The following is a 23,151-nucleotide window of genomic DNA, read 5'->3' on the forward strand; positions in this document are numbered from 1 at the left end:
GTCCAGGAAATAATGCCTAGTGAAGGTATGAGGCGACCTCCATGTTGCCGCCCTGCAGATGTCAATCACTGGCACCCCTGCAAAGAGTGCCATAGACGTGGATATAGCCCTCGTGGAGTGGGCTCGCACCTTAGAGAGTAGCGGCAGTCCTGCTGGTTCATGACAGAAGGCGATGGCTGCCGAAATCCAGCGTGAGATGCTCTGTTTTGTAAGTGGGAGACCCTTCCTAGGTCTGCTGTAGGCCACAAAAAGCTGATTAGATTTCCTAAACTCACTTGTCTTGTCGATGTAAATTTTCAAGCATCGCTTGAGGTCCAGAGAATGTAATGCCCTCTCCGCTGCTGTACTGGGATTTGGGAAGAAGGAACGCAAAACCACAGGCTCATTAAGGTGGAAATCCGACGGAACCTTTGGGATGAACTTCGGATTCGTTCTAAGGATCACTGTCATTTTTAAATTGCATAAAGGGATCCTGAAGTGAAAGTGCCTGCAGCTCACTCACTCTCCTTGCGAAGGTGAGTGCAAGAAGTAGCGCTGTTTCCCAAGAGATGTATTTCAAGTCAGCTCTGTGCACCGGCTCAAATGGATGCTTCATGAGTTGGTTGTGGACTACATTCAGATGCCATGTAGGTGGCTACATCCTCACTGTAGGGTAAGATCTGTATAGTCCCTTCAAGAATTGTTTGATTAATCTGCTTGACCAAAGGGAAGGTCCCGCTGCAGTTCTTTTATAACGGGATATCGCAGCCGAGTGTACTTTAATTGAAGAGTGGGCTAGGCCTGCCTTCGCCAGATGTAACAGGTAAGGTAGGATTTGTTCCGGCGAAGAAGAGAAGGGATGTATTCCATGATCTGCACACCAAACACAAAACCTCTTCCATTTCAGGGAATACGATTTGATGGTGCTATCTGCTCATGCCTTGGCTAGGATGTCTCTACAATCCTGCGGAATGTTTAAATCCCGAAACTTTCGAAACTCAGGAGCCAGGCGGCAAACTTGAGAGACTTCAGATCCGGGTGTTAAATTTGCCGGCTGTGCATAGTGAGTAGAGATGGACTCTGCTTCAGACGGACTGGCGGTTCCCGGGATAGACGGAGTAGCTCTGTGAACCAATGCTGTCTTGGCCAAGTTGGGGCTATTAAAATGAGAGTACACAGCTCCATCTTCATCTTCCTGAGGACTCTGGGAAGCATCAGGAATGACTGAAAGGCGTAGGCAAAGACGTTGCGCCATGCGATGGAAAATGCATTCCCTAGAGACCCTGATTGGGGATGCCAACTTGAGAAGTGTGGGCATTTGGCGTTGATCTTCGTAGTGAAGAGATCTATCTGTGGTGTGCCCCATCTCGAGAAGATTTGGTTGAGAATCTTCTGGTGTAACTCCCACTCGTGAGGTGATGATTCTGTCTGCTCAACGAGTCGGCGAGTACATTGTCCATCCCTGGGACATATTCCGCCTTTAGGGCTACATTGTTCATTATCAACTAGTTCCAGATTTTTTACGACTCGCGCGAGAGTGTCAGCGAGGGCGTCCCCTCCCTGCTTGTTGAGATAGTGCATTGTCGTGGTGTTGTCTGTCCTGACAAGCACTAGGGAGTTTTTGATTCTTGGTAGGAACGACTGTAGAGCCAAGAATACTGCTCTCAACTCGAGCAGATTAATGTGGAGCTCTCTCTCTGTGATTGACCACTGGCTGCTTATTTGCAGTTCCTGCAGGAAGGCTCCCCAACCTTCTTTGGAAGCGTCCGTTGTTATTACATGAGGAGCCTCTGGAAGTAAGAATGTCAAACCTCGGACAGGTTCCGTGAAGACATCCACCATCTCAGGGCCTTGACCATCTGAGAAGTCACTCTTATGTGGTCGTCGAATGACCATGTGCACTGGACCCACTGCCTCGAGAGTGCCTCCTGCAGAGGACGCATCCGTAGGCGACAGTGAGGGATCAAAAGGATGTCCGATGACATCATCCCTAAAAGGGATTTGAAGAGTCGGACTTTCAACACTCTTTTTGAGGCTACTGTAGACGTTAGCACGAGAAGCTTGTTTTGCCTCTCTCAGGAGAACAGTCCACCGCTTTTGTACCGCTTTTGGCCGCCATAAGTGTGACAGGGTATGCTCAGACGTGAGTCCCTTGCTCACTTTGCCACTGGATTCGAGCAAGCCGGGCTGAAGACGGCTGGAATGCCAGAAACTGGTCCTCGGAAGCTTGTTTCCGGTCCAGGGAAGACATGGCTTGGCAGTTCGGGCTGGATTGTTCCCATGAGGCACAGGGTCAGACTGATTTGCATATAGCCATGTCTGAACTGGGGTGGCAGAGTGGGCTAAAGAACGGTGATGGATTAAACCCAGATCGTTTGACTGGGTGTGAGTGTTTGATTGATTCAGATGCTCTGTCCATCACCACCCCCATTATTGACGGATTGGTCATCCTGCAGCTCTCCTTCCTCTTGCTGTTCCTCCTGCTCTTCTTCCTCTTCTTCGCCCTCCGAAGATTGAGGACATGGTATATCCACCTGTTCCTTCTGAATGATTAGGGGCGGGGGTCTTGGTCTCGGCGATGGAGCCGTTGCAGGAGCTTGAGTTGCCGGAGATTCTGGGAACCTCTGCTTGTAGTCTTCTATAAGGTATCTTAGATCCGTAACCAGGTATGCTGGCAGGCAGACCATAGGTGTAGGTGGCAGACGGACCACCTGCTCCTCAACTTCCTCCTCATCCGAGCTTTGGCATTTGACATTTAGCTCTGATGGGCTAGTCGCCAATTGGAACATATCCCCATCATCAGAATCTTCATCCTGAAGTAGACGTGCTGGTGGTAATAGCTGCACACGGCTAGGGGAAGTTAGCTCTGGCGTTAGCGTCTTCCTGGTAATCTTCAGACACACAGAAGCTGACTGAAAGTCAGAATCAATCACCGTCGACGGAGCCGTCGACGGTGAGATCGTCGGAGTAGTGATGACAGTTGTCGTCATCGACGATATGGCCGTCGACGGTATCGATGTTTCTGTCATCGACGGTGCCTTCGTCGACGGTGCCTTCGTCGACGGTATCTTCGTCGACGATGTCTTCGTCGACGGTGACGAAGTCGACGGTGATGATCTCGTCGTCGACGTCGACGAGGCTATCGTCGACGGGATCTTGGTCGTCGACGACGATCTTTTGATTACAATCGTCGACGATACAGCCTTACCCGCCGTCGATGATGAAGTTGTCGTCGATGATGATAATGACGACGCCGTCGTCGTCGAGACTGTCGTCGTCGACGTAGATACACAAGCAGGAGATACTGCTTTCTTCATCACCAATGATGTCGTCGACGATGCCGTCGTCGTCGACGGTGCAGGCTTCTTAAAGGTGTGAACATCCTTTTCTGAAGCTGTTTTTGCCTTGACCTCTGAAGACTTTTTAGCTGTCTTCTTTTGAGGAGTATCTAAGGGGCCAGGGGAAGCTACCCTAAGTCTTTTGAGAGATGATTTTGAGGAGATTGAAGAACCCTCACTTCCCTCAGAGGAATCCAGATTGTCTCTATCCTTAAGCCTTTGGAGCCAGATCAAAAGGCGTCCCTCTCGGTCTTTTAGAGTCTTAGTAGAAAACGTTTGACATACCTTGCAGTCCTTAGCCACATGATCTGGGTATAGACAGTACAGGCAGTCCTTATGCTGGTCAATGTGTAACCTCTTCTTTCCACAAGAGGTACAAGCTCTGAAGAGACCCTTCTTTGGAGCATCAGCCATAGTAAATAGCTTTCCTTGAGGAGAAAACAGGAAACAATATCCCAAAAAACTGTTGAAAAAGCTATAAAGCAACAAACCTGAGCAGAGCTCAGGGGAGACTCCCTTAGCACAACGTGCGGTAGAAAATCTGAGGGACTGAGGCTCCTGCCAGGAAGGTTCTAGAGGGAGCAGACAGCTGATTGGCTCTTTTCTAGAGTTTGGTCCTTTTTACAAAAGGACCTAGATATCTTACAAAAGTGAGGCCTTATGGCCTACTATTCTCTATATGTCTATGGGACATTACTTATTTATGTACCGGGGACTCCCATCTCGACGACGGGGAATGATTCAGGCATGTGAATCTATGAACGACACCTATAATACTGGATAATAAAAGTTAATCTGTGACAAACATTCATGAGCAAAACTGGCAACTGACTCCACTTTTCTCGGAATGCACTGCCAGAAGCTCTTCTTCTGAAACAATTTAGCAAGGATTTTGAGATACTCTCGTCAAGAAGCCAAGTTCACCTACAAGTGCCGTTACACCTCCACTAAATCTTTCAGAGAGCCCGTTTAACAATGGTTTATTTGGAGTTTGCTTGAAAAATAGAGGACATTCCAATCTTCCATTTTTGGTTTAAAAGCATGAAATACAAAAAAACCTCTGCCTGAAATGACTGTCGAAACAAAATGCATAAGAACAGCGAATAAATGATGACCACTAGGGAGGTATGAGAAAGGGTCAGAGTTCCCAGTACTGTTGACATTTTCTGGTAAAAGATCTCAAACGAGGTCGCTTCAAGAGCTGAGAAAGGGCAGTTTAGGCACAGAGTTTTGGTGAATTTGGCCAGGAAAGACAAAGCTCACAAATAGGGGTAAGTTAGAGACTAGGCAAGTGCTGCCTTTATACAGAGGTCAGAGGGCCGGGCCTTCACACAAGCATCTGGTGGGAGCTCGTGGTAAGCCCTTAGGTCACAGCAACAGCAGGAACGTCCTGCCAGGGCTCAGTGCTCCCTCCTACTACCCCTATCTCCCCACTCAACCACCCATCAACCACTCATCAGCTCAGTCATACAGGGCCTGGGAGTCACACAGGATACTACAGCCACAAACACCAGGCCCATAAAGTGGCATCGCTGTCTCTGATGCAGCTGGTGCAGGCCCACGGGGGAGCACAACCTGTGTCGGATGCAATTGTTTATTGTGCCACTCATTCAGATTCTTCTTTTAATGCCTTGTTAGGACCAGCTCTCCTCATTTTCTCCTGCTGGAAGGATGCAGTGTGTGTGTGTGCGTGCGGGGGGGGGGGGTGTCTGTGTGTGTGGGGGGGTTGTTTAAGGGGTAATGATCAAGGAGAGCATAATAGGCAATGACCCCCTGTGGAGCAGCAGCATTGAGAGGCACACCCTATACACAGGTGGGCTGATGCGGAAGTGAACACAATTATATAGTAGCTAAGATGACATCAATGTGAGGGCAGAGGTTCTGAGGTTGAGCAGTGCTGTCCTGTGCCGGACCCACACACAGCCCTTCCAAACACCCATAGCCTTTCCACACACCCAGAGCCCTTCCACACACAGCACTGCCACCACACCCACAGAGCCCTTCCACACACCCACACACAGCACTGCCACCACACCCGCAGAGCCCTTCAAAACGCCCACGCACAGCGCTGCTACACACCCACACAGAGCCCTTCCACACACCGAGACACAGCCTGTACGAAGACACAGGTTGTGCAGAGATGCATCAGCGGGGACTGATTGAACGCAGAGTGAAGACACAGGTTGTGCAGAGATGCATCAGCGGGGATTGTCCAAATGCAGAGTAAAGACACAGGATGTGCAGAGAGGCATCAGCGAGGATTGTCCGAATGCAGAGTAAAGACACAGGATGTGCAGAGATGCATCAGCGGGGACTGATTGAACGCAGAGTGAAGACACAGGTTGTGCAGAGATGCATCAGCGGGGATTATCCAAATGCAGAATACAGACACAGGATGTGCAGAGATGCATCAGCGGGGACTGATTGAACGCAGAGTGAAGACACGGGTTGCGCAGAGATGCATCAGTGGGGATTGTCCGAATGCAGAGTAAAGACACAGGTTGTGCAGAGACACGTCTGCGGGGATTGTCCAAATGCAGAGTAAAGACACAAGTTGTGCAGAGATGCATCAGCGGGGATTTTCCGAATGCAGAGTCAAGAAACAGGTTGTGCAGAGATGCATCTGCAGGGATGGTCCGAATGCAGAGTGAAGACACAGGTTGTGCAGAAATGCATCTGCAGGGATTGTCCGAATGCAGAGTAAAGACACAGGTTGTGCAGAAATGCATCTGCGGGGATTGTCTGAATGCAGAGTAAAGACACAGGTTGAGCAGAGACGAGTCTGCGGAGATTGTCCAAATGCAGAGTAAAGACACAGGTTGAGCAGAGACGGGTCTGCGGGGATTGTCCGAATGCAGAGTAAAGACACAGGTTGTGCAGCGATGCATCAGCGGGGATTGTCCGAATGCAGAGTAAAGACACAGGTTGTGCAGCGATGCATCAGCGGGGATTGTCCGAATGCAGAGTAAAGACACAGGTTGTGCAGAGACACGTCTGTGGGGATTGTCCAAATGCAGAGTAAAGACACAAGTTGGGCAGAAATGCATCAGCGGGGATTTACCGAATGCAGAGTCAAGAAACAGGTTGTGCAGAGATGCGTCTGCAGGGATTTACCGAATGCAGAGTCAAGAAACAGGTTGTGCAGAGATGCATCTGCAGGGATTGTCCGAATGCAGAGTGAAGACACAGGTTGTGCAGAAATGCTCTGCAGGGATTGTCCGAATGCAGAGTGAAGACACAGGTTGTGCAGAGATGCATCTGCAGGGATGGTCCGAATGCCGAGTAAAGACACAGGTTGTGCAGAAATGCATCCGCGGGGATTGTCCGAATGCTGAGTAAAGACACAGGTTGTGCAGAAATGCATCCGCGGGGATTGTCTGAATGCAGAGTAAAGACACAGGTTGAGCAGCGACGCGTCTGCGGGGATTGTCCAAATGCAGAGTAAAGACACAGGTTGAGCAGAGACGCGTCTGCGGGGATTGTCCGAATGCAGAGTAAAGACACAGGATGTGCAGAGATGCATCAGCGGGGACTGATTAAATGCAGAGTAAAGACAGAGGTTGTGCAGAGATGCGTTTGAAGGGATCGTCCAAATGCAGAATAAAGACACAGGTTGTGCAGAGACGCTTCAGCGGGGATTGTCCAAATGCAGAGTAAAGACACAGGTTGTGCAGCGATGCATCAGCGGGGATTGTCTGAATGCAGAGTGAAGAAACAGGTTGTGCAGAGATGCGTCTGCAGGGATTGTCCGAATGCAGAGTGAAGACACAGGTTGTGCAGAGATGCGTCTGCAGGGATGGTCCGAATGCAGAGTAAAGACACAGGTTGTGCAGAAATGCATCCGCGGGGATTGTCTGAATGCTGAGTAAAGACACAGGTTGTGCAGAGATGCATCCGCGGGGATTGTCCGAATGCAGAGTAAAGACACAGGTTGTGCAGAGACACGTCTGTGGGGATTGTCCAAATGCAGAGTAAAGACACAAGTTGGGCAGAGATGCATCAGCGGGGATTTACCGAATGCAGAGTCAAGAAACAGGTTGTGCAGAGATGCGTCTGCAGGGATTGTCCGAATGCAGAGTGAAGACACAGGTTGTGCAGAAATGCGTCTGCAGGGATTGTCCGAATGCAGAGTGAAGACACAGGTTGTGCAGAGATGCATCTGCAGGGATGGTCCGAATGCCGAGTAAAGACACAGGTTGTGCAGAAATGCATCCGCGGGGATTGTCCGAATGCTGAGTAAAGACACAGGTTGTGCAGAAATGCATCTGCGGGGATTGTCTGAATGCAGAGTAAAGACACAGGTTGAGCAGCGACGCGTCTGCGGGGATTGTCCAAATGCAGAGTAAAGACACAGGTTGAGCAGAGACGCGTCTGCGGGGATTGTCCGAATGCAGAGTAAAGACACAGGATGTGCAGAGATGCATCAGCGGGGACTGATTAAATGCAGAGTAAAGACAGAGGTTGTGCAGAGATGCGTTTGAAGGGATTGTCCAAATGCAGAATAAAGACACAGGTTGTGCAGAGACGCTTCAGCGGGGATTGTCCAAATGCAGAGTAAAGACACAGGTTGTGCAGCGATGCATCAGCGGGGATTGTCTGAATGCAGAGTGAAGAAACAGGTTGTGCAGAGATGCGTCTGCAGGGATTGTCCGAATGCAGAGTGAAGACACAGGTTGTGCAGAGATGCGTCTGCAGGGATGGTCCGAATGCAGAGTAAAGACACAGGTTGTGCAGAAATGCATCCGCGGGGATTGTCTGAATGCTGAGTAAAGACACAGGTTGTGCAGAGACGCATCAGCTGGGATTGTCCGAATGCAGAATAAAGACACAGGTTCTGCAGAGACGCTTCAGCGGGGATTGTCAGAATGCAGAGTAAAGACACAGGTTGTGCAGAGATGCATCAGCGGGGATTGTACGAATGCAGAGTGAAGACACGGTTATGCAGGGATGCGTCTGCGGGGATTGTCCGAATGCTGAGTAAAGACACAGGTTGTGCAGAGATGCATCAGTGGTAAATGTCCGAATGCAGAGTAAAGACACAGGTTGTGCAGAGATGCATCTGAAGGGATGACCCGAATGCAGAGTGAAGACACAGGTTGTGCAGCAATGCATCAGCGAGGATTGTCCGAATGCCGAGTAAAGACACAGGTTGTGCAGAGATGCATCAGCGGGGATTGTCCGAATGCAGAGTAAAGACACAGGTTGTGCAGAGATGCATGAGCGAGGATTGTCCGAATGCAGAGTAAAGACACAGGCTGTGCAGAGATGCATCAGTGGGGATTGTCCGAATGCAGAGTAAAGACACAGGTTGTGCAGAGATGCATCAGCAGGGATTGTCTGAATGCAGAGTAAAGACACAGGTTGTGCAGAGATGCATCAGCGGGGATTGTCCGAATGCAGAGTAAAGACACAGGTTGTGTAGAGATGCATCAACGGGGATAGTCCGAATGCAGAATAAAGACACAGGTTGTGCAGAGATGCTTCAGCGGGGATAGTCCGAATGCAGAATAAAGACACAGGTTGTGCAGAGATGCTTCAGCGGGGATTGTTAGAATGCAGAATACAGACACAGGATGTGCAGAGATGCATCAGCGGGGACTGATTGAACGCAGAGTGAAGACACGGGTTGCGCAGAGATGCATCAGTGGGGATTGTCCGAATGCAGAGTAAAGACACAGGTTGTGCAGAGACACGTCTGCGGGGATTGTCCAAATGCAGAGTAAAGACACAAGTTGTGCAGAGATGCATCAGCGGGGATTTTCCGAATGCAGAGTCAAGAAACAGGTTGTGCAGAGATGCATCTGCAGGGATGGTCCGAATGCAGAGTGAAGACACAGGTTGTGCAGAAATGCATCTGCAGGGATTGTCCGAATGCAGAGTAAAGACACAGGTTGTGCAGAAATGCATCTGCGGGGATTGTCTGAATGCAGAGTAAAGACACAGGTTGAGCAGAGACGAGTCTGCGGAGATTGTCCAAATGCAGAGTAAAGACACAGGTTGAGCAGAGACGGGTCTGCGGGGATTGTCCGAATGCAGAGTAAAGACACAGGTTGTGCAGCGATGCATCAGCGGGGATTGTCCGAATGCAGAGTAAAGACACAGGTTGTGCAGCGATGCATCAGCGGGGATTGTCCGAATGCAGAGTAAAGACACAGGTTGTGCAGAGACACGTCTGTGGGGATTGTCCAAATGCAGAGTAAAGACACAAGTTGGGCAGAAATGCATAAGCGGGGATTTACCGAATGCAGAGTCAAGAAACAGGTTGTGCAGAGATGCGTCTGCAGGGATTTACCGAATGCAGAGTCAAGAAACAGGTTGTGCAGAGATGCATCTGCAGGGATTGTCCGAATGCAGAGTGAAGACACAGGTTGTGCAGAAATGCTCTGCAGGGATTGTCCGAATGCAGAGTGAAGACACAGGTTGTGCAGAGATGCATCTGCAGGGATGGTCCGAATGCCGAGTAAAGACACAGGTTGTGCAGAAATGCATCCGCGGGGATTGTCCGAATGCTGAGTAAAGACACAGGTTGTGCAGAAATGCATCCGCGGGGATTGTCTGAATGCAGAGTAAAGACACAGGTTGAGCAGCGACGCGTCTGCGGGGATTGTCCAAATGCAGAGTAAAGACACAGGTTGAGCAGAGACGCGTCTGCGGGGATTGTCCGAATGCAGAGTAAAGACACAGGATGTGCAGAGATGCATCAGCGGGGACTGATTAAATGCAGAGTAAAGACAGAGGTTGTGCAGAGATGCGTTTGAAGGGATCGTCCAAATGCAGAATAAAGACACAGGTTGTGCAGAGACGCTTCAGCGGGGATTGTCCAAATGCAGAGTAAAGACACAGGTTGTGCAGCGATGCATCAGCGGGGATTGTCTGAATGCAGAGTGAAGAAACAGGTTGTGCAGAGATGCGTCTGCAGGGATTGTCCGAATGCAGAGTGAAGACACAGGTTGTGCAGAGATGCGTCTGCAGGGATGGTCCGAATGCAGAGTAAAGACACAGGTTGTGCAGAAATGCATCCGCGGGGATTGTCTGAATGCTGAGTAAAGACACAGGTTGTGCAGAGATGCATCCGCGGGGATTGTCCGAATGCAGAGTAAAGACACAGGTTGTGCAGAGACACGTCTGTGGGGATTGTCCAAATGCAGAGTAAAGACACAAGTTGGGCAGAGATGCATCAGCGGGGATTTACCGAATGCAGAGTCAAGAAACAGGTTGTGCAGAGATGCGTCTGCAGGGATTGTCCGAATGCAGAGTGAAGACACAGGTTGTGCAGAAATGCGTCTGCAGGGATTGTCCGAATGCAGAGTGAAGACACAGGTTGTGCAGAGATGCATCTGCAGGGATGGTCCGAATGCCGAGTAAAGACACAGGTTGTGCAGAAATGCATCCGCGGGGATTGTCCGAATGCTGAGTAAAGACACAGGTTGTGCAGAAATGCATCTGCGGGGATTGTCTGAATGCAGAGTAAAGACACAGGTTGAGCAGCGACGCGTCTGCGGGGATTGTCCAAATGCAGAGTAAAGACACAGGTTGAGCAGAGACGCGTCTGCGGGGATTGTCCGAATGCAGAGTAAAGACACAGGATGTGCAGAGATGCATCAGCGGGGACTGATTAAATGCAGAGTAAAGACAGAGGTTGTGCAGAGATGCGTTTGAAGGGATTGTCCAAATGCAGAATAAAGACACAGGTTGTGCAGAGACGCTTCAGCGGGGATTGTCCAAATGCAGAGTAAAGACACAGGTTGTGCAGCGATGCATCAGCGGGGATTGTCTGAATGCAGAGTGAAGAAACAGGTTGTGCAGAGATGCGTCTGCAGGGATTGTCCGAATGCAGAGTGAAGACACAGGTTGTGCAGAGATGCGTCTGCAGGGATGGTCCGAATGCAGAGTAAAGACACAGGTTGTGCAGAAATGCATCCGCGGGGATTGTCTGAATGCTGAGTAAAGACACAGGTTGTGCAGAGACGCATCAGCTGGGATTGTCCGAATGCAGAATAAAGACACAGGTTCTGCAGAGACGCTTCAGCGGGGATTGTCAGAATGCAGAGTAAAGACACAGGTTGTGCAGAGATGCATCAGCGGGGATTGTACGAATGCAGAGTGAAGACACGGTTATGCAGGGATGCGTCTGCGGGGATTGTCCGAATGCTGAGTAAAGACACAGGTTGTGCAGAGATGCATCAGTGGTAAATGTCCGAATGCAGAGTAAAGACACAGGTTGTGCAGAGATGCATCTGAAGGGATGACCCGAATGCAGAGTGAAGACACAGGTTGTGCAGCAATGCATCAGCGAGGATTGTCCGAATGCCGAGTAAAGACACAGGTTGTGCAGAGATGCATCAGCGGGGATTGTCCGAATGCAGAGTAAAGACACAGGTTGTGCAGAGATGCATGAGCGAGGATTGTCCGAATGCAGAGTAAAGACACAGGTTGTGCAGAGATGCATCAGTGGTAAATGTCCGAATGCAGAGTAAAGACACAGGTTGTGCAGAGATGCATCTGAAGGGATGACCCGAATGCAGAGTGAAGACACAGGTTGTGCAGCAATGCATCAGCGGGGATTGTCCGAATGCAGAGTAAAGACACAGGTTGTGTAGAGATGCATCAACGGGGATAGTCCGAATGCAGAATAAAGACACAGGTTGTGCAGAGATGCTTCAGCGGGGATAGTCCGAATGCAGAATAAAGACACAGGTTGTGCAGAGATGCTTCAGCGGGGATTGTTAGAATGCAGAGTGAAGACACGGTTATGCAGAGATGCGTCCGCGGGGATTGTCCGAATGCAGAATAAAGACACAGGTTGTGCAGAGATGCATCAGCGGGGATTGTCCGAATGCAGAGTAAAGACACAGGTTGTGCAGCGATGCATCAGCGGGGATTGTCCGAATGCAGAGTGAAGAAACAGGTTGTGCAGAGATGCATCAGCGGGGATTGTTCGAATGCAAAGCGAAGAAACAGGTTGTGCAGAGATGCATCAGCGGGGATTGTCCGAATGCAGAGTGAAGACACAGGTTGTGCAGCGATGCATCAGCGGGGATTGTCCGAATGCAGAGTAAAGACACAGGTTGTGCAGCGATGCATCAGCGTGGATTGTCCGAATGCAGAATAAAGACACAGGTTGTGCAGAGATGCTTCAGCGGGGATTGTTAGAATGCAGAGTGAAGACACGGTTATGCAGAGATGTGTCCGCGGGGATTGTCCGAATGTAGAATAAAGACACAGGTTGTGCAGAGATGCATCAGCGGGGATTGTCCGAATGCAGAGTAAAGACACAGGTTGTGCAGCGATGCATCAGCGGGGATTGTTCGAATGGAGAGTGAAGAAACAGGTTGTGCAGAGATGCATCAGCGGGGATTGTTCGAATGCAGAGTGAAGAAACAGGTTGTGCAGAGATGCATCAGCGGGGATTGTCCGAATGCAGAGTGAAGACACAGGTTGTGCAGCGATGCATCAGCGGGGATTGTCCGAATGCAGAGTAAAGACACAGGTTGTGCAGCGATGCATCAGCGTGGATTGTCTGAATGCAGAGTGAAGACACAGGTTGTGCAGCGATGCATCAGCGGGGATTGTTAGAATGCAGAGTAAAGACACAGGTTGTGCAGAGACGCACGCATCAGCGGGGATTGTTCGAATGCAGAGTGAAGATACAGGTTGTGCAGAGATGCATCAGCGGGGATTGTCCGAATGCAGAGTGAAGACACAGGTTGTGCAGCGATGCATCAGCGGGGATTGTCCGAATGCAGAGTAAAGACACAGGTTGTGCAGAGACGCACGCATCAGCGGGGATTGTCCGAATGCAGATTGAAGACACAGGTTGTGCAGAGATGCATCAGCGGGGATTGTCCGAATGCAGAGTGAAGACACAGGTTGTGCAGCGATGCATCAGCGGGGATTGTCCGAATGCAGAGTAAAGACACAGGTTGTGCAGTGATGCATCAGCGGGGATTGTCCGAATGCAGAGTAAAGACACAGGTTGTGCAGAGACGCATCAGCTGGGATTGTCCGAATGCAGAGTGGAGAAACAGGTTGTGCAGAGATGAGTCTGCAGGGATTGTCCGAATGCAGAGGGAAGACACAGGTTGTGCAGAGATGCATCAGAGAGGATTGTCCGAATGCAGAGTGAAGACACAGGTTGTGCAGCGATGCATCAGCCGGGGTTGTCCGAATAAAGAGTGAAGACGCAGGTTGTGCAGAGATGCGTCTGCAGGGATGGTCCGAATGCAGAGTAAAGACACAGGTTGTGCAGTGATGCATCAGTGGGGATTGTCCGAATGCAGAGTTAAGACAAAGGTTGTGCAGAGACGCATCAGCAGGGATTGTCCCAATGCAAAGTGAAGACACAGGTTGTGCAGAGACGCATCAGCGGGGATTGTCCGAATGCAGAGTGAAGCCACAGGTTGTGCAGAGACGCATCAGCCGGGATTGTCCGAATAAAGAGTGAAGACGCAGGTTGTGCAGACACGCGTCTGCAGGGATGGTCCGAATGCAGAGTAAAGACACAGGTTGTGCAGCGATGTATCAGCGGGGATTGCCCGAATGCAGAGTGAAGACACAGGTTGTGCAGAGATGCATCAGCCGGGATTGTCCGAATAAAGAGTGAAGACGCAGGTTGTGCAGAGATGCGTCTGCAGGGATGGTCCGAATGCAGAGTAAAGACACAGGTTGTGCAGTGATGCATCAGTGGGGATTGTCCGAATGCAGAGTGAAGACAAAGGTTGTGCAGAGACGCATCAGCAGGGATTGTCCCAATGCAAAGTGAAGACACAGGTTGTGCAGAGACGCATCAGCGGGGATTGTCCGAATGCAGAGTGAAGCCACAGGTTGTGCAGAGACGCATCAGCCGGGATTGTCCGAATAAAGAGTGAAGACGCAGGTTGTGCAGACACGCGTCTGCAGGGATGGTCCGAATGCAGAGTAAAGACACAGGTTGTGCAGTGATGCATCAGTGGGGATTGTCCGAATGCAGAGTGAAGACACAGGTTGTGCAGTGATGCATCAGCGGGGATTGTCCGAATGCAGAGTGAAGACACAGGTTGTGCAGAGATGCGTCTGCTGGGATTGTCCCAATGCAGAGTGAAGACACAGGTTGTGCAGAGACACATCAGCGGGGATTGTCCGAATGCAGAGTGAAGACACAGGTTGTGCAGAGATGCGTCTGCTGGGATTGTCCGAATGCAAAGTGAAGACACAGGTTGTGCAGAGACGCATCAGCGGGGATTGTCCGAATGCAGAGTAAAGACACAGGTTGTGCAGAGACGCATCAGCGGGGATTGTCTGAATGCAGAGTGAAGACACAGGTTGTGCACAGATGCGTCTGCAGGGATGGTCCGAATGCAGAGTAAAGACACAGGTTGTGCAGTGATGCATCAGCGGGGATTGTCCGAATGCAGAGTGAAGACACAGGTTGTGCAGAGATGCGTCTGCAGGGATGGTCCGAATGCAGAGTAAAGACACAGGTTGTGCAGAAATGCATCAGCTGGGATTGTCCGAATGCGGAGTAAAGACACAGGTTGTGCAGAGATGCGTCTGCAGGGATTGTCCAAATGCAGAGTAAAGACACAGGTTGTTCAGAGACGCATCAGCGGGGATTGTCCTAATGCAGAGTAAAGACACAGGTTGTGCAGCGATGCATCAGCGGGGATTGTCAGAATGCAGAGTGAAGAAACAGGTTGTGCAGAGATGCATCAGCGGGGATTGTCCGAATGCAGAGTAGAGACACAGGTTGTGCAGAGACGCATCAGCTGGGATTGTCCGAATGCAGAGTGAAGACACAGGTTGTGCAGAGATGCATCAGCCGGGATTGTCCGATTGCAGAGTGAAGACGCAGGTTGTGCAGAGATGCGTCTGCAGGGATGGTCCGAATGCAGAGTTAAGACACAGGTTGTGCAGTGATGCATCAGCGGGGATTGTCTGAAAGCAGAGTGAAGACACAGGTTGTGCAGAGATGCGTCTGCAGGGATTGTCCGAATGCAAAGTGAAGACACAGGTTGTGCAGAGATGCATCAGCGGGGATTGTCCGAATGCAGAATAAAGACACAGGTTGTGCAGAGACGCTTTAGCGGGGATTGTCCGAATGCAGAGTAAAGACACAGGTTGTGCAGAGACACATCAGCGGGGATTGTCCGAATGCAGAATAAAGACACAGGTTGTGCAGAGACGCTTTAGCGGGGATTGTCCGAATGCAGAGTAAAGACACAGGTTGTGCAGAGATGCATCAGCGAGGATTGTCTGAATGCAGAGTGAAGACACAGGTTGTGCAGCGATGTATCAGCGGGGATTGTCCGAATGCCGAGTGAAGACACAGATTGTGCAGAGACACATCAGCGGGGATTGTCCGAATGCCGAGTGAAGACACAGGTTGTGCAGAGACACATCAGCGGGGATTGTCTGAATGCAGAATAAAGACACATGTTGTGCAGAGACGCTTTAGCGGGGATTGTCCGAATGCAGAGTAAAGACACAGGTTGTGCAGAGATGCATCAGCGAGGATTGTCTGAATGCAGAGTGAAGACACAGGTTGTGCAGCGATGTATCAGCGGGGATTGTCCGAATGCAGAGTGAAGACACAGGTTGTGCAGAGATGCATCAGCGGGGATTGTCCGAATGCCGAGTGAGTACACAGGTTGTGCAGAGACACATCAGCGGGGATTGTCCGAATGCAGAATAAAGACACAGGTTGTGCAGAGACGCTTTAGCGGGGATTGTCCGAATGCAGAGTAAAGACACAGGTTGTGCAGAGATGCATCAGCGAGGATTGTCTGAATGCAGAGTAAAGACACAGGTTGTGCAGAGATGCATCAGCGAGGATTGTCTGAATGCAGAGTGAAGACACAGGTTGTGCAGCGATGAGTCTGCAGGGATTGTACGAATGCAGAGTGAAGACACAGGTTGTGCAGCAATGCATCAGCGGGGATTGTCCGAATGCAGAGTGAAGACACAGGTTGTGCAGAGATGAGTCTGCAGGGATTGTCCGAATGCAGAGTGAAGACACAGGTTGTGCAGCAATGCATCAGCGGGGATTTTCCGAATGCAGAGTGAAGACACAGGTTGTGCAGAAACGCATCAGCGGGGATTGTCCGAATGCAGAGTGAAGACACAGGTTGTGCAGAGATGCATCAGCGGGGATTGTCCGAATGCAGAGTGAAGACACAGGTTGTGCAGAGATGCATCAGCGGGGTTTGTCCGAATTCAGAATAAAGACACAGGTTGTGCAGAGACGCTTCAGCGGGGATTGTCTGAATGCAGAGTGAAGACACTGGTTGTGCAGAGATGCATCAGCAGGGATTGTCCGAATGCTGAGTAAAGACACAGGTTGTGCAGTGATGCATCAGTGGGGATTGTCTGAATGCAGAGTAAAGACACAGGTTGTGCAGAGACGCATCAGCAGGGATTGTCCAAATGCAAAGTGAAGACACAGGTTGTGCAGAGACGCATCAGCGGGGATTGTCTGAATGCAGAGTGAAGACACAGGTTGTGCACAGATGCGTCTCCAGGGATGGTCCGAATGCAGAGTAAAGACACAGGTTGTGCAGAGATGCATCAGCGGGTATTGTCCGAATGCAGAGTGAAGACACAGGTTGTGCAGAGATGCATCAGCGGGTATTGTCCGAATGCAGAGTAAAGACACAGGATGTGCAGAGACACATCTGCAAATGTGCTTACTGGGTGGGTTCTAGAGCAGCAAGAGTGAAAGGAGAGGTTGTACAAACAGTGCAGACCAATAAACATTAGACTGAAGGACTGGTTCTATCTTCCAATAATGTTGCAGCACACAACATTTTTAAGCTGTCATATAACAGGTGGAGGTTGTGACATAAAAATTTTGACATCATCAGGGTTTTCCTGAAGACACTCCTCCATGAAATACAGAAAACAAAAATGTAACGTTTATATACAAACTAATACTAGCACAGCGACCCACCTGTGCTGGGGCTCGTTGTGCCACTGGCCCGCCCCCGCTGTTCCGGAGGGTGTGCGTCTGTCTCGTTTTTAACATTCTGTGACTGGACCAGAGGAATCTGTGGCTGCTCTGCAAGTTACAAAGAAGGCAAAACAAAATAAACAACATGTAATTTAAAGTATTGAAGCACAGAGAACAAGGCCTTATGATTAGACATAAAAAATGGACAGCCAGAAAAAAAGAGAGGGGGGAGGGAAATAGCAAAGAGGCAAGGGAGGGAGAAAGGAGGGGGAGGGTGGGAGCAAGGAGGGGGGTAGTAAGGAGGGCAGGGAGGCAGTAAGGAGGAGAAGGGAGGGAGCAAGTTGGAGAAGGGAGGAAGGAAGGGTGTGAGCAAGGAATGGATGGGTGGGAGGAAGGAGGGTGAGGGTGGGAGCAAAGAGAGGGAAGAGTGAGAAGCCGGCAGAGGCGATTAGGAATGATAATGGAAACGATCAAGCAAGTGGTAGCGGGAGAAAGATAAAATAAGGAGGCCAAGCAGGATCTAAGGGAGCTCCAGAGCGAGGTGGAGCAGAAAGATAGGGTGTGAGCGCGTGGGGTGAAGGAGAGTTACTCTAGATAAGGGGAAGTTAGCAAGCGAGCACGGTGAAAGGAAGACAAGTGAGGAGAGAGGTTCAGCATAGGGGATGGAGTAAGCGGTATGCTAGGAAGGGTTAGGACATGGTGAAAAAGAGGCAGAAAACAGGGTGAATAAGAAGCAGTGAGCGATCAGGCTAACAGAGGGGTGAGCGGAAAAACTAAACTCGATACTGATTGTAGAGCCTGGCATGAGAATCGGTGCCTTGTCTACTTCATGCTATGACAACACAGATTGGTCCACTCCTTTAGTGAAGTTAAATTGAAAATGAAATACTTTGAAATATGTAACATTTACCTTGTGGGCAGCAATCATTTCCAGATAGAAGTTCTTGGAGGCCTGAAGACATGAAATAAATCCAGAAGTCAATCATCAGTCGCGCAAGAGCCGCACCAGATTAACGTAAAACCGATTGCAGGTACAAAATAAAGTGAAATGGTGCTCTGTTCTGAACTTGTGCCAAAGCATTCTCAGTGAAAGAAGAATGTTACTAATACATTAAATAGGCTGCGGTCGACATAACCTAATCCAAGAAAGGTGAAATCGTATCATTTTCAGGGCAGTGCAAACATTGAAAGAAGCAACCAAAATGTAATCGCGCATTTACTAGTGTTGTCAGTGCTTATGCGTGTGCCACATCGGAGCCTTTAACTTATGGCACTCAGAGGCGGGCTAGGATACATCCGTATACATTAAAGGAACCGAGCCCAAAAATAGAATATCGCATTGTTGGGAAATGACCGCACATAGAGGGCCAGCCACCCGAGAAGTACATATCGCCTTGCATACACAAAGTCCTGCAATATTAAATGATACACTTTTGTGATGTTTGTATGACAAACTTCTCAGATATCACAGCATGCACCAACACCTTCCTGCCACCGTCCCAGAAACCTGGGTACTCAGTGGGCAGAAAACATGGAGCTCAATTTGAGTCTTTTTTGTGTAGGTCTTCCCTGTGGGGGGAATCTTAATGATCCACCAAGCCCTGTCAATCAACTTTCGCAAAATGAATAATGTCGCAGCGTCTTAGCCGGTACAACTAGGAGAGTCTAAATTAATAGGATTGTGGACTCTGGGATGTCAACCTATACAATGTGACCAGTGAGAGGAGACTACAAATTGCTGAACGTGGCAGTCGCCCTGGGAGATGCTAGTGCCCCACCATGACCACCAGAGTAGAGGTATTGGCACTCCAGCACCCACCATGACCACCAGAGTAGAGGTATTGGTGCTCTAGCACCCACTATGACCACCAGAGTAGAGGTATTGGCACTCTAGCGCCCACCATGACCACCAGAGTAGAGGTATTGGTACTCTAGCACCCACCATGACCACCAGAGTAGAGGTATTGGTACTCTAGTACCCACCATGACCACCAGAGTAGAGGTATTGGCACTCTAGCACCCACCATGACCACCAGAGTAGAGGTATTGGCACTCTAGCACCCACCATGACCACCAGAGTAGAGGTATTGGTACTCTAGCACCCACCATTACCACCAGAGTAGAGGTATTGGCACTCTAGCACCCACCACGACCACCAGAGTAGAGGTATTGGTACTCTAGCGCCCACCATGACCACCAGAGTAGAGGTATTGGCACTCTAGCACCCACCATGACCACCAGAGTAGAGGTATTGGCACTCTAGCACCCACCATGACCACCAGAGTAGAGGTATTGGACCCCTTGGTGCTCTAGCACCCACCATGACCAACAGAGTAGAGGTATTGGCGCTCTAGCACCCACCATGACCACCAGAGTAGAGGTATTGGCACTCTAGCACCCACCATGACCACCAGAGGAGAGGTATTGGCACTCTAGCACCCACCACGACCACCAGAGTAGAGGTATTGGTACTCTAGCGCCCACCATGACCACCAGAGTAGAGGTATTGGCACTCTAGCACCCACCATGACCACCAGAGTGGAGGTATTGGACCCCTTGGTGCTCTAGCACCCACCATGACCAACAGAGTAGAGGTATTGGCGCTCTAGCACCCACCATGACCACCAGAGTAGAGGTATTGGCACTCTAGCACCCACCATGACCACCAGAGGAGAGGTATTGGTACTCTAGCACCCACCATGACCACCAGAGTAGAGGTATTGGACCCCTTGGTGCTCTAGCGCCCACCATGACCACCAGAGTAGAGGTATTGGACCCCTTGGTGCTCTAGCGCCCACCATGACCACCAGAGTAGAGGTGTTGGTGCTCTAGCACCCACCATGACCACCAGAGGAGTCAGGCCATGAAAAATCTACTCGTCCAATCGCACCTAATAGCCCCATCTGGGAGTAAACTTAGGCTGCAAAGGAACAGGTGCTCTGTTCATTCAGAAACTCCATGGGCAATAAGGATGCTTTTAAATCTTGTTTTTATCTCGACACATTTGCGATGTCAGTTTGTCTTTGAATTAATTGCTGCTTGGAAAATGAAGTTTTTTTTCTCTTTTACTAGAGTTGAAGGTCTTTGTCAAGTGAGCTGTCTGAAGAAGTTGGGTATTTTTCTCTAACACAACATTTAAATTAATAGCCTGAAAATTAATATTACAACAATTTCAAAATATATCAGGAATTACAAAAGCACATTTTTGGGGGAATTAAGAAGTGTGATGCAAACAAAGAGTTAAATAGGAGCAAAACAAACCAGAACACTTTACTTGGTGATGTATAAATGACACATATTGGCAGGAACTCTATTTCCAAACATTAATGTTTGTCCACTATATAGTTATCTCAGTAAAGCCTCAAGTTGGTGGCAATGTTTGTGGCTATTTCAATGTAAATGGGGGGAGCAGAATCAATCAATCAATCATAGGATTTGTATAGCGCACTACTCACCCGGAAGGGTCTCAAGGCGCTTGGGGGAAGGGGTCCGCTATTGCTCGAACAGCCAGGTCTTGAGTTGTCTCCTGAAGGCGAGATGGTCCTGGGTCAGCCGAAGATGGATGGGGAGGGAGTTCCATGTCTTGGCCGCGAGGTAGGAGAAGGATCTACCTCCGGTGGTGGCTCTTCGGATGCGTGGTACGGCGGCGAGGGCGAGGCTTGTGAAACGTAGCTGGCGGGTGGGCGTGTAGAAGGTCAGGCGGTCGTTGAGGTACTTGGGGCCCAGGTCGTGGAGAGATTTGTGTGCGTGGGTGAGGAGCCTGAACGTGATCCTCTTGCTGACGGGGAGCCAGTGTAGGTTCCTCAGGTGGCCGGAGATGTGGCTGCGTCGGGGGATGTCCAGGATGAGTCGGGCGTTGGCGTTCTGGATGCGTTGGAGTCTTTTCTGTAGCTTGGCTGTGGTTCCGGCGTAGAGGGTGTTTCCGTAGTCCAGTCGGCTGGTGACGAGTGCCTGGGTGACCGTCTTCCTGGTTTCGGGAAGATCTTGCGTAGCATGCGTAGGGTGTTGAAGCATGATGAGGAGACGGCGTTGACTTGTCTGGTCATCGAGAGGGAGGAGTCCAGGATGAAGCCCAGGTTGCGTGCGTGGTCTGTTGGCTTGGGAGTGGTGCCCAGGGCGGGGGGCCACCAGGAGTCGTCCCAGGCAGAGGGCGATGGTCCCAGGACGAGGACTTCCGTCTTGTCTGAGTTCAGTTTCAGGCGGCTGTTCTTCATCCACTCGGCTACGTCTTTCATCCCTTCGTGTAGGCTCGTTCTGGCGGTGGCGGGGTCTGTGTCGTCGGCGTAGGAGATGATGTTGAGGTTGTGTTGGCTGCGATGGCCGCAAGGGGTCTCATGTAGACGTTGAAGAGGGTGGGGCTGAGTGATGATCCTTGCGGAACGCCGCAGATGACTTCGGTGGCCTCGGATCGAAAGGGGGGGAGGCGGACTCTGTGTTCTTTCGGCGAGGAACGAGATGATCCACTCCAGTGCCTTCTCTTGGATACCGATGTTGCTGAGGCGTTGGACTAAGGTGCGGTGGCAGACAGTGTCGAATGCTGCAGAAAGGTCCAGGAGGATGAGGGCCGCTGTTTCCCCGTTGTCGAGCAGGGCTCGGATGTCGTCGGTGGCTGCGATGAGGGCGATCTCGGTGCTGTGGTTGGCTCGGAAACCGGACTGCGAGGGGTCGAGGGATCCGTTCGTCTAGAGGAAGGCTGCGAGCTGTCTGTTGACGGTCTTTTCAATGACTTTGGCAAGAAAGGGGAGGAGCGAGATGGAGCGGAAGTTCTTGAGGTCGGTAGGGTCCGCTGTTGGTTTCTTCAGTAGGGCGTTGAGCTCGGCATGCTTCCAGCTCTCCGGGAAGGTGGCGGTGTTGAAGGAGGTGTTGATGATGTCCCGGAGTTGGGGTGCGATGATGGAGTCGGCCTTGTTGAAGACGTGGTGGGGGCAGGGGTCGATTGGAGATCCGGAGTGGATGGTGTTCATTGTGCAGGCTGTGTCTTCGGTGGTCACCGTGGTCCATGTGCGGAGGGTGGCGGTGGGGGGCGTTGGTTCGACGGTTGGGTGCGTGGATGGTGCGCCGAAGCTGTTGTGGATGTCGGCGATCTTGCGGTGGAAGAACGAGGCGAGAGAGTCGCAGAGATCTTGTGAAGGTGTGATGTTGTTGTTGCCGGAGCTGGGGTTGGAGAACTCCTTGACGATGCTGAAGAGTTCCTTGCTGTGGTGGGCGTTGTTGTCCAGTCGTTCCTTCAGTGATTTCTTCTTGGTGGTGCGGATAAGCAGGTGGTTCTTGCGGGTGGCGTTTTTGAGGGTTGTCATGTTGTCTGTGGTCTGGTCGAGGAGCCAGGCTTTCTCGAGGGTGCTGCAGTTTTTCTTGGACGTCTGTGAACCAGGAGGCTTTCTTGCTTCTGGGTCTGCTGGGAGGGTTCTTCAGTGGCGCGAGGTCGTCGGCGCAGGCGGTCAGCCACTGCGTGAAGTTGCGTGCTGCTTCGTTGGGGTCCGTTGTGCTGGCGGGCGGGTTCTGGCTGAGGGAGGTGGTGAGCTGCTCGGCGGTGATCCTGCTCCAGCTCCTGTGAGGAACCTGTTGCGGGTGGTGGTGGGTCGTGGCTCTTCTGAAGCTGAAATGGACGCAGCTGTGGTCGGTCCAGTGAAGTCCGGTGGAGTGGCTGAAGGTGATGTGCTTGCTGGATGAGAAGACGGGATCAAGCGTGTGGCCGGCGTAGTGGGTGGGGGTGTTCACCAGTTGCTTGAGTCCGAGGTTGGCGAGGTTGTCCAGCAGGGCGGCGTTGTTGCGGTCCTTGTCGTTATCCAGGTGGAAGTTGAGGTCCCCTAGGAGGATGTAGTCAGTGGAGCGGAGGGCGTGCGGGCTGATGAAGTCCGTGATGTCTTCGCTGAATTGTGTACGTGGTCCCGGGGGGTCTGTAGACGAGGG

General features: G+C 50.8%; 1 protein-coding gene across 1 annotated transcript in view; it reads right to left on the minus strand.

The window, feature by feature from the left end:
* LOC147709939 (uncharacterized) overlaps positions 1-23,151 on the minus strand; it is a 187,699-nt gene that overhangs the window by 29,296 nt on the left and 135,252 nt on the right. Inside the window, exons 5-6 of the mRNA XM_086928350.1 lie at positions 18,152-18,193; positions 17,242-17,349 (exon numbers count right to left, since the gene is read on the minus strand). Of these exons, the coding sequence (XP_086784476.1) occupies positions 17,242-17,349; positions 18,152-18,193 (150 nt within the window). The remainder of the gene's footprint in view (positions 1-17,241; positions 17,350-18,151; positions 18,194-23,151) is intronic.

This window comes from Lissotriton vulgaris, chromosome 6 (genome assembly GCF_964263255.1).
Source record: "Lissotriton vulgaris chromosome 6, aLisVul1.2, whole genome shotgun sequence".
NCBI lineage: Eukaryota > Metazoa > Chordata > Amphibia > Caudata > Salamandridae > Lissotriton > Lissotriton vulgaris.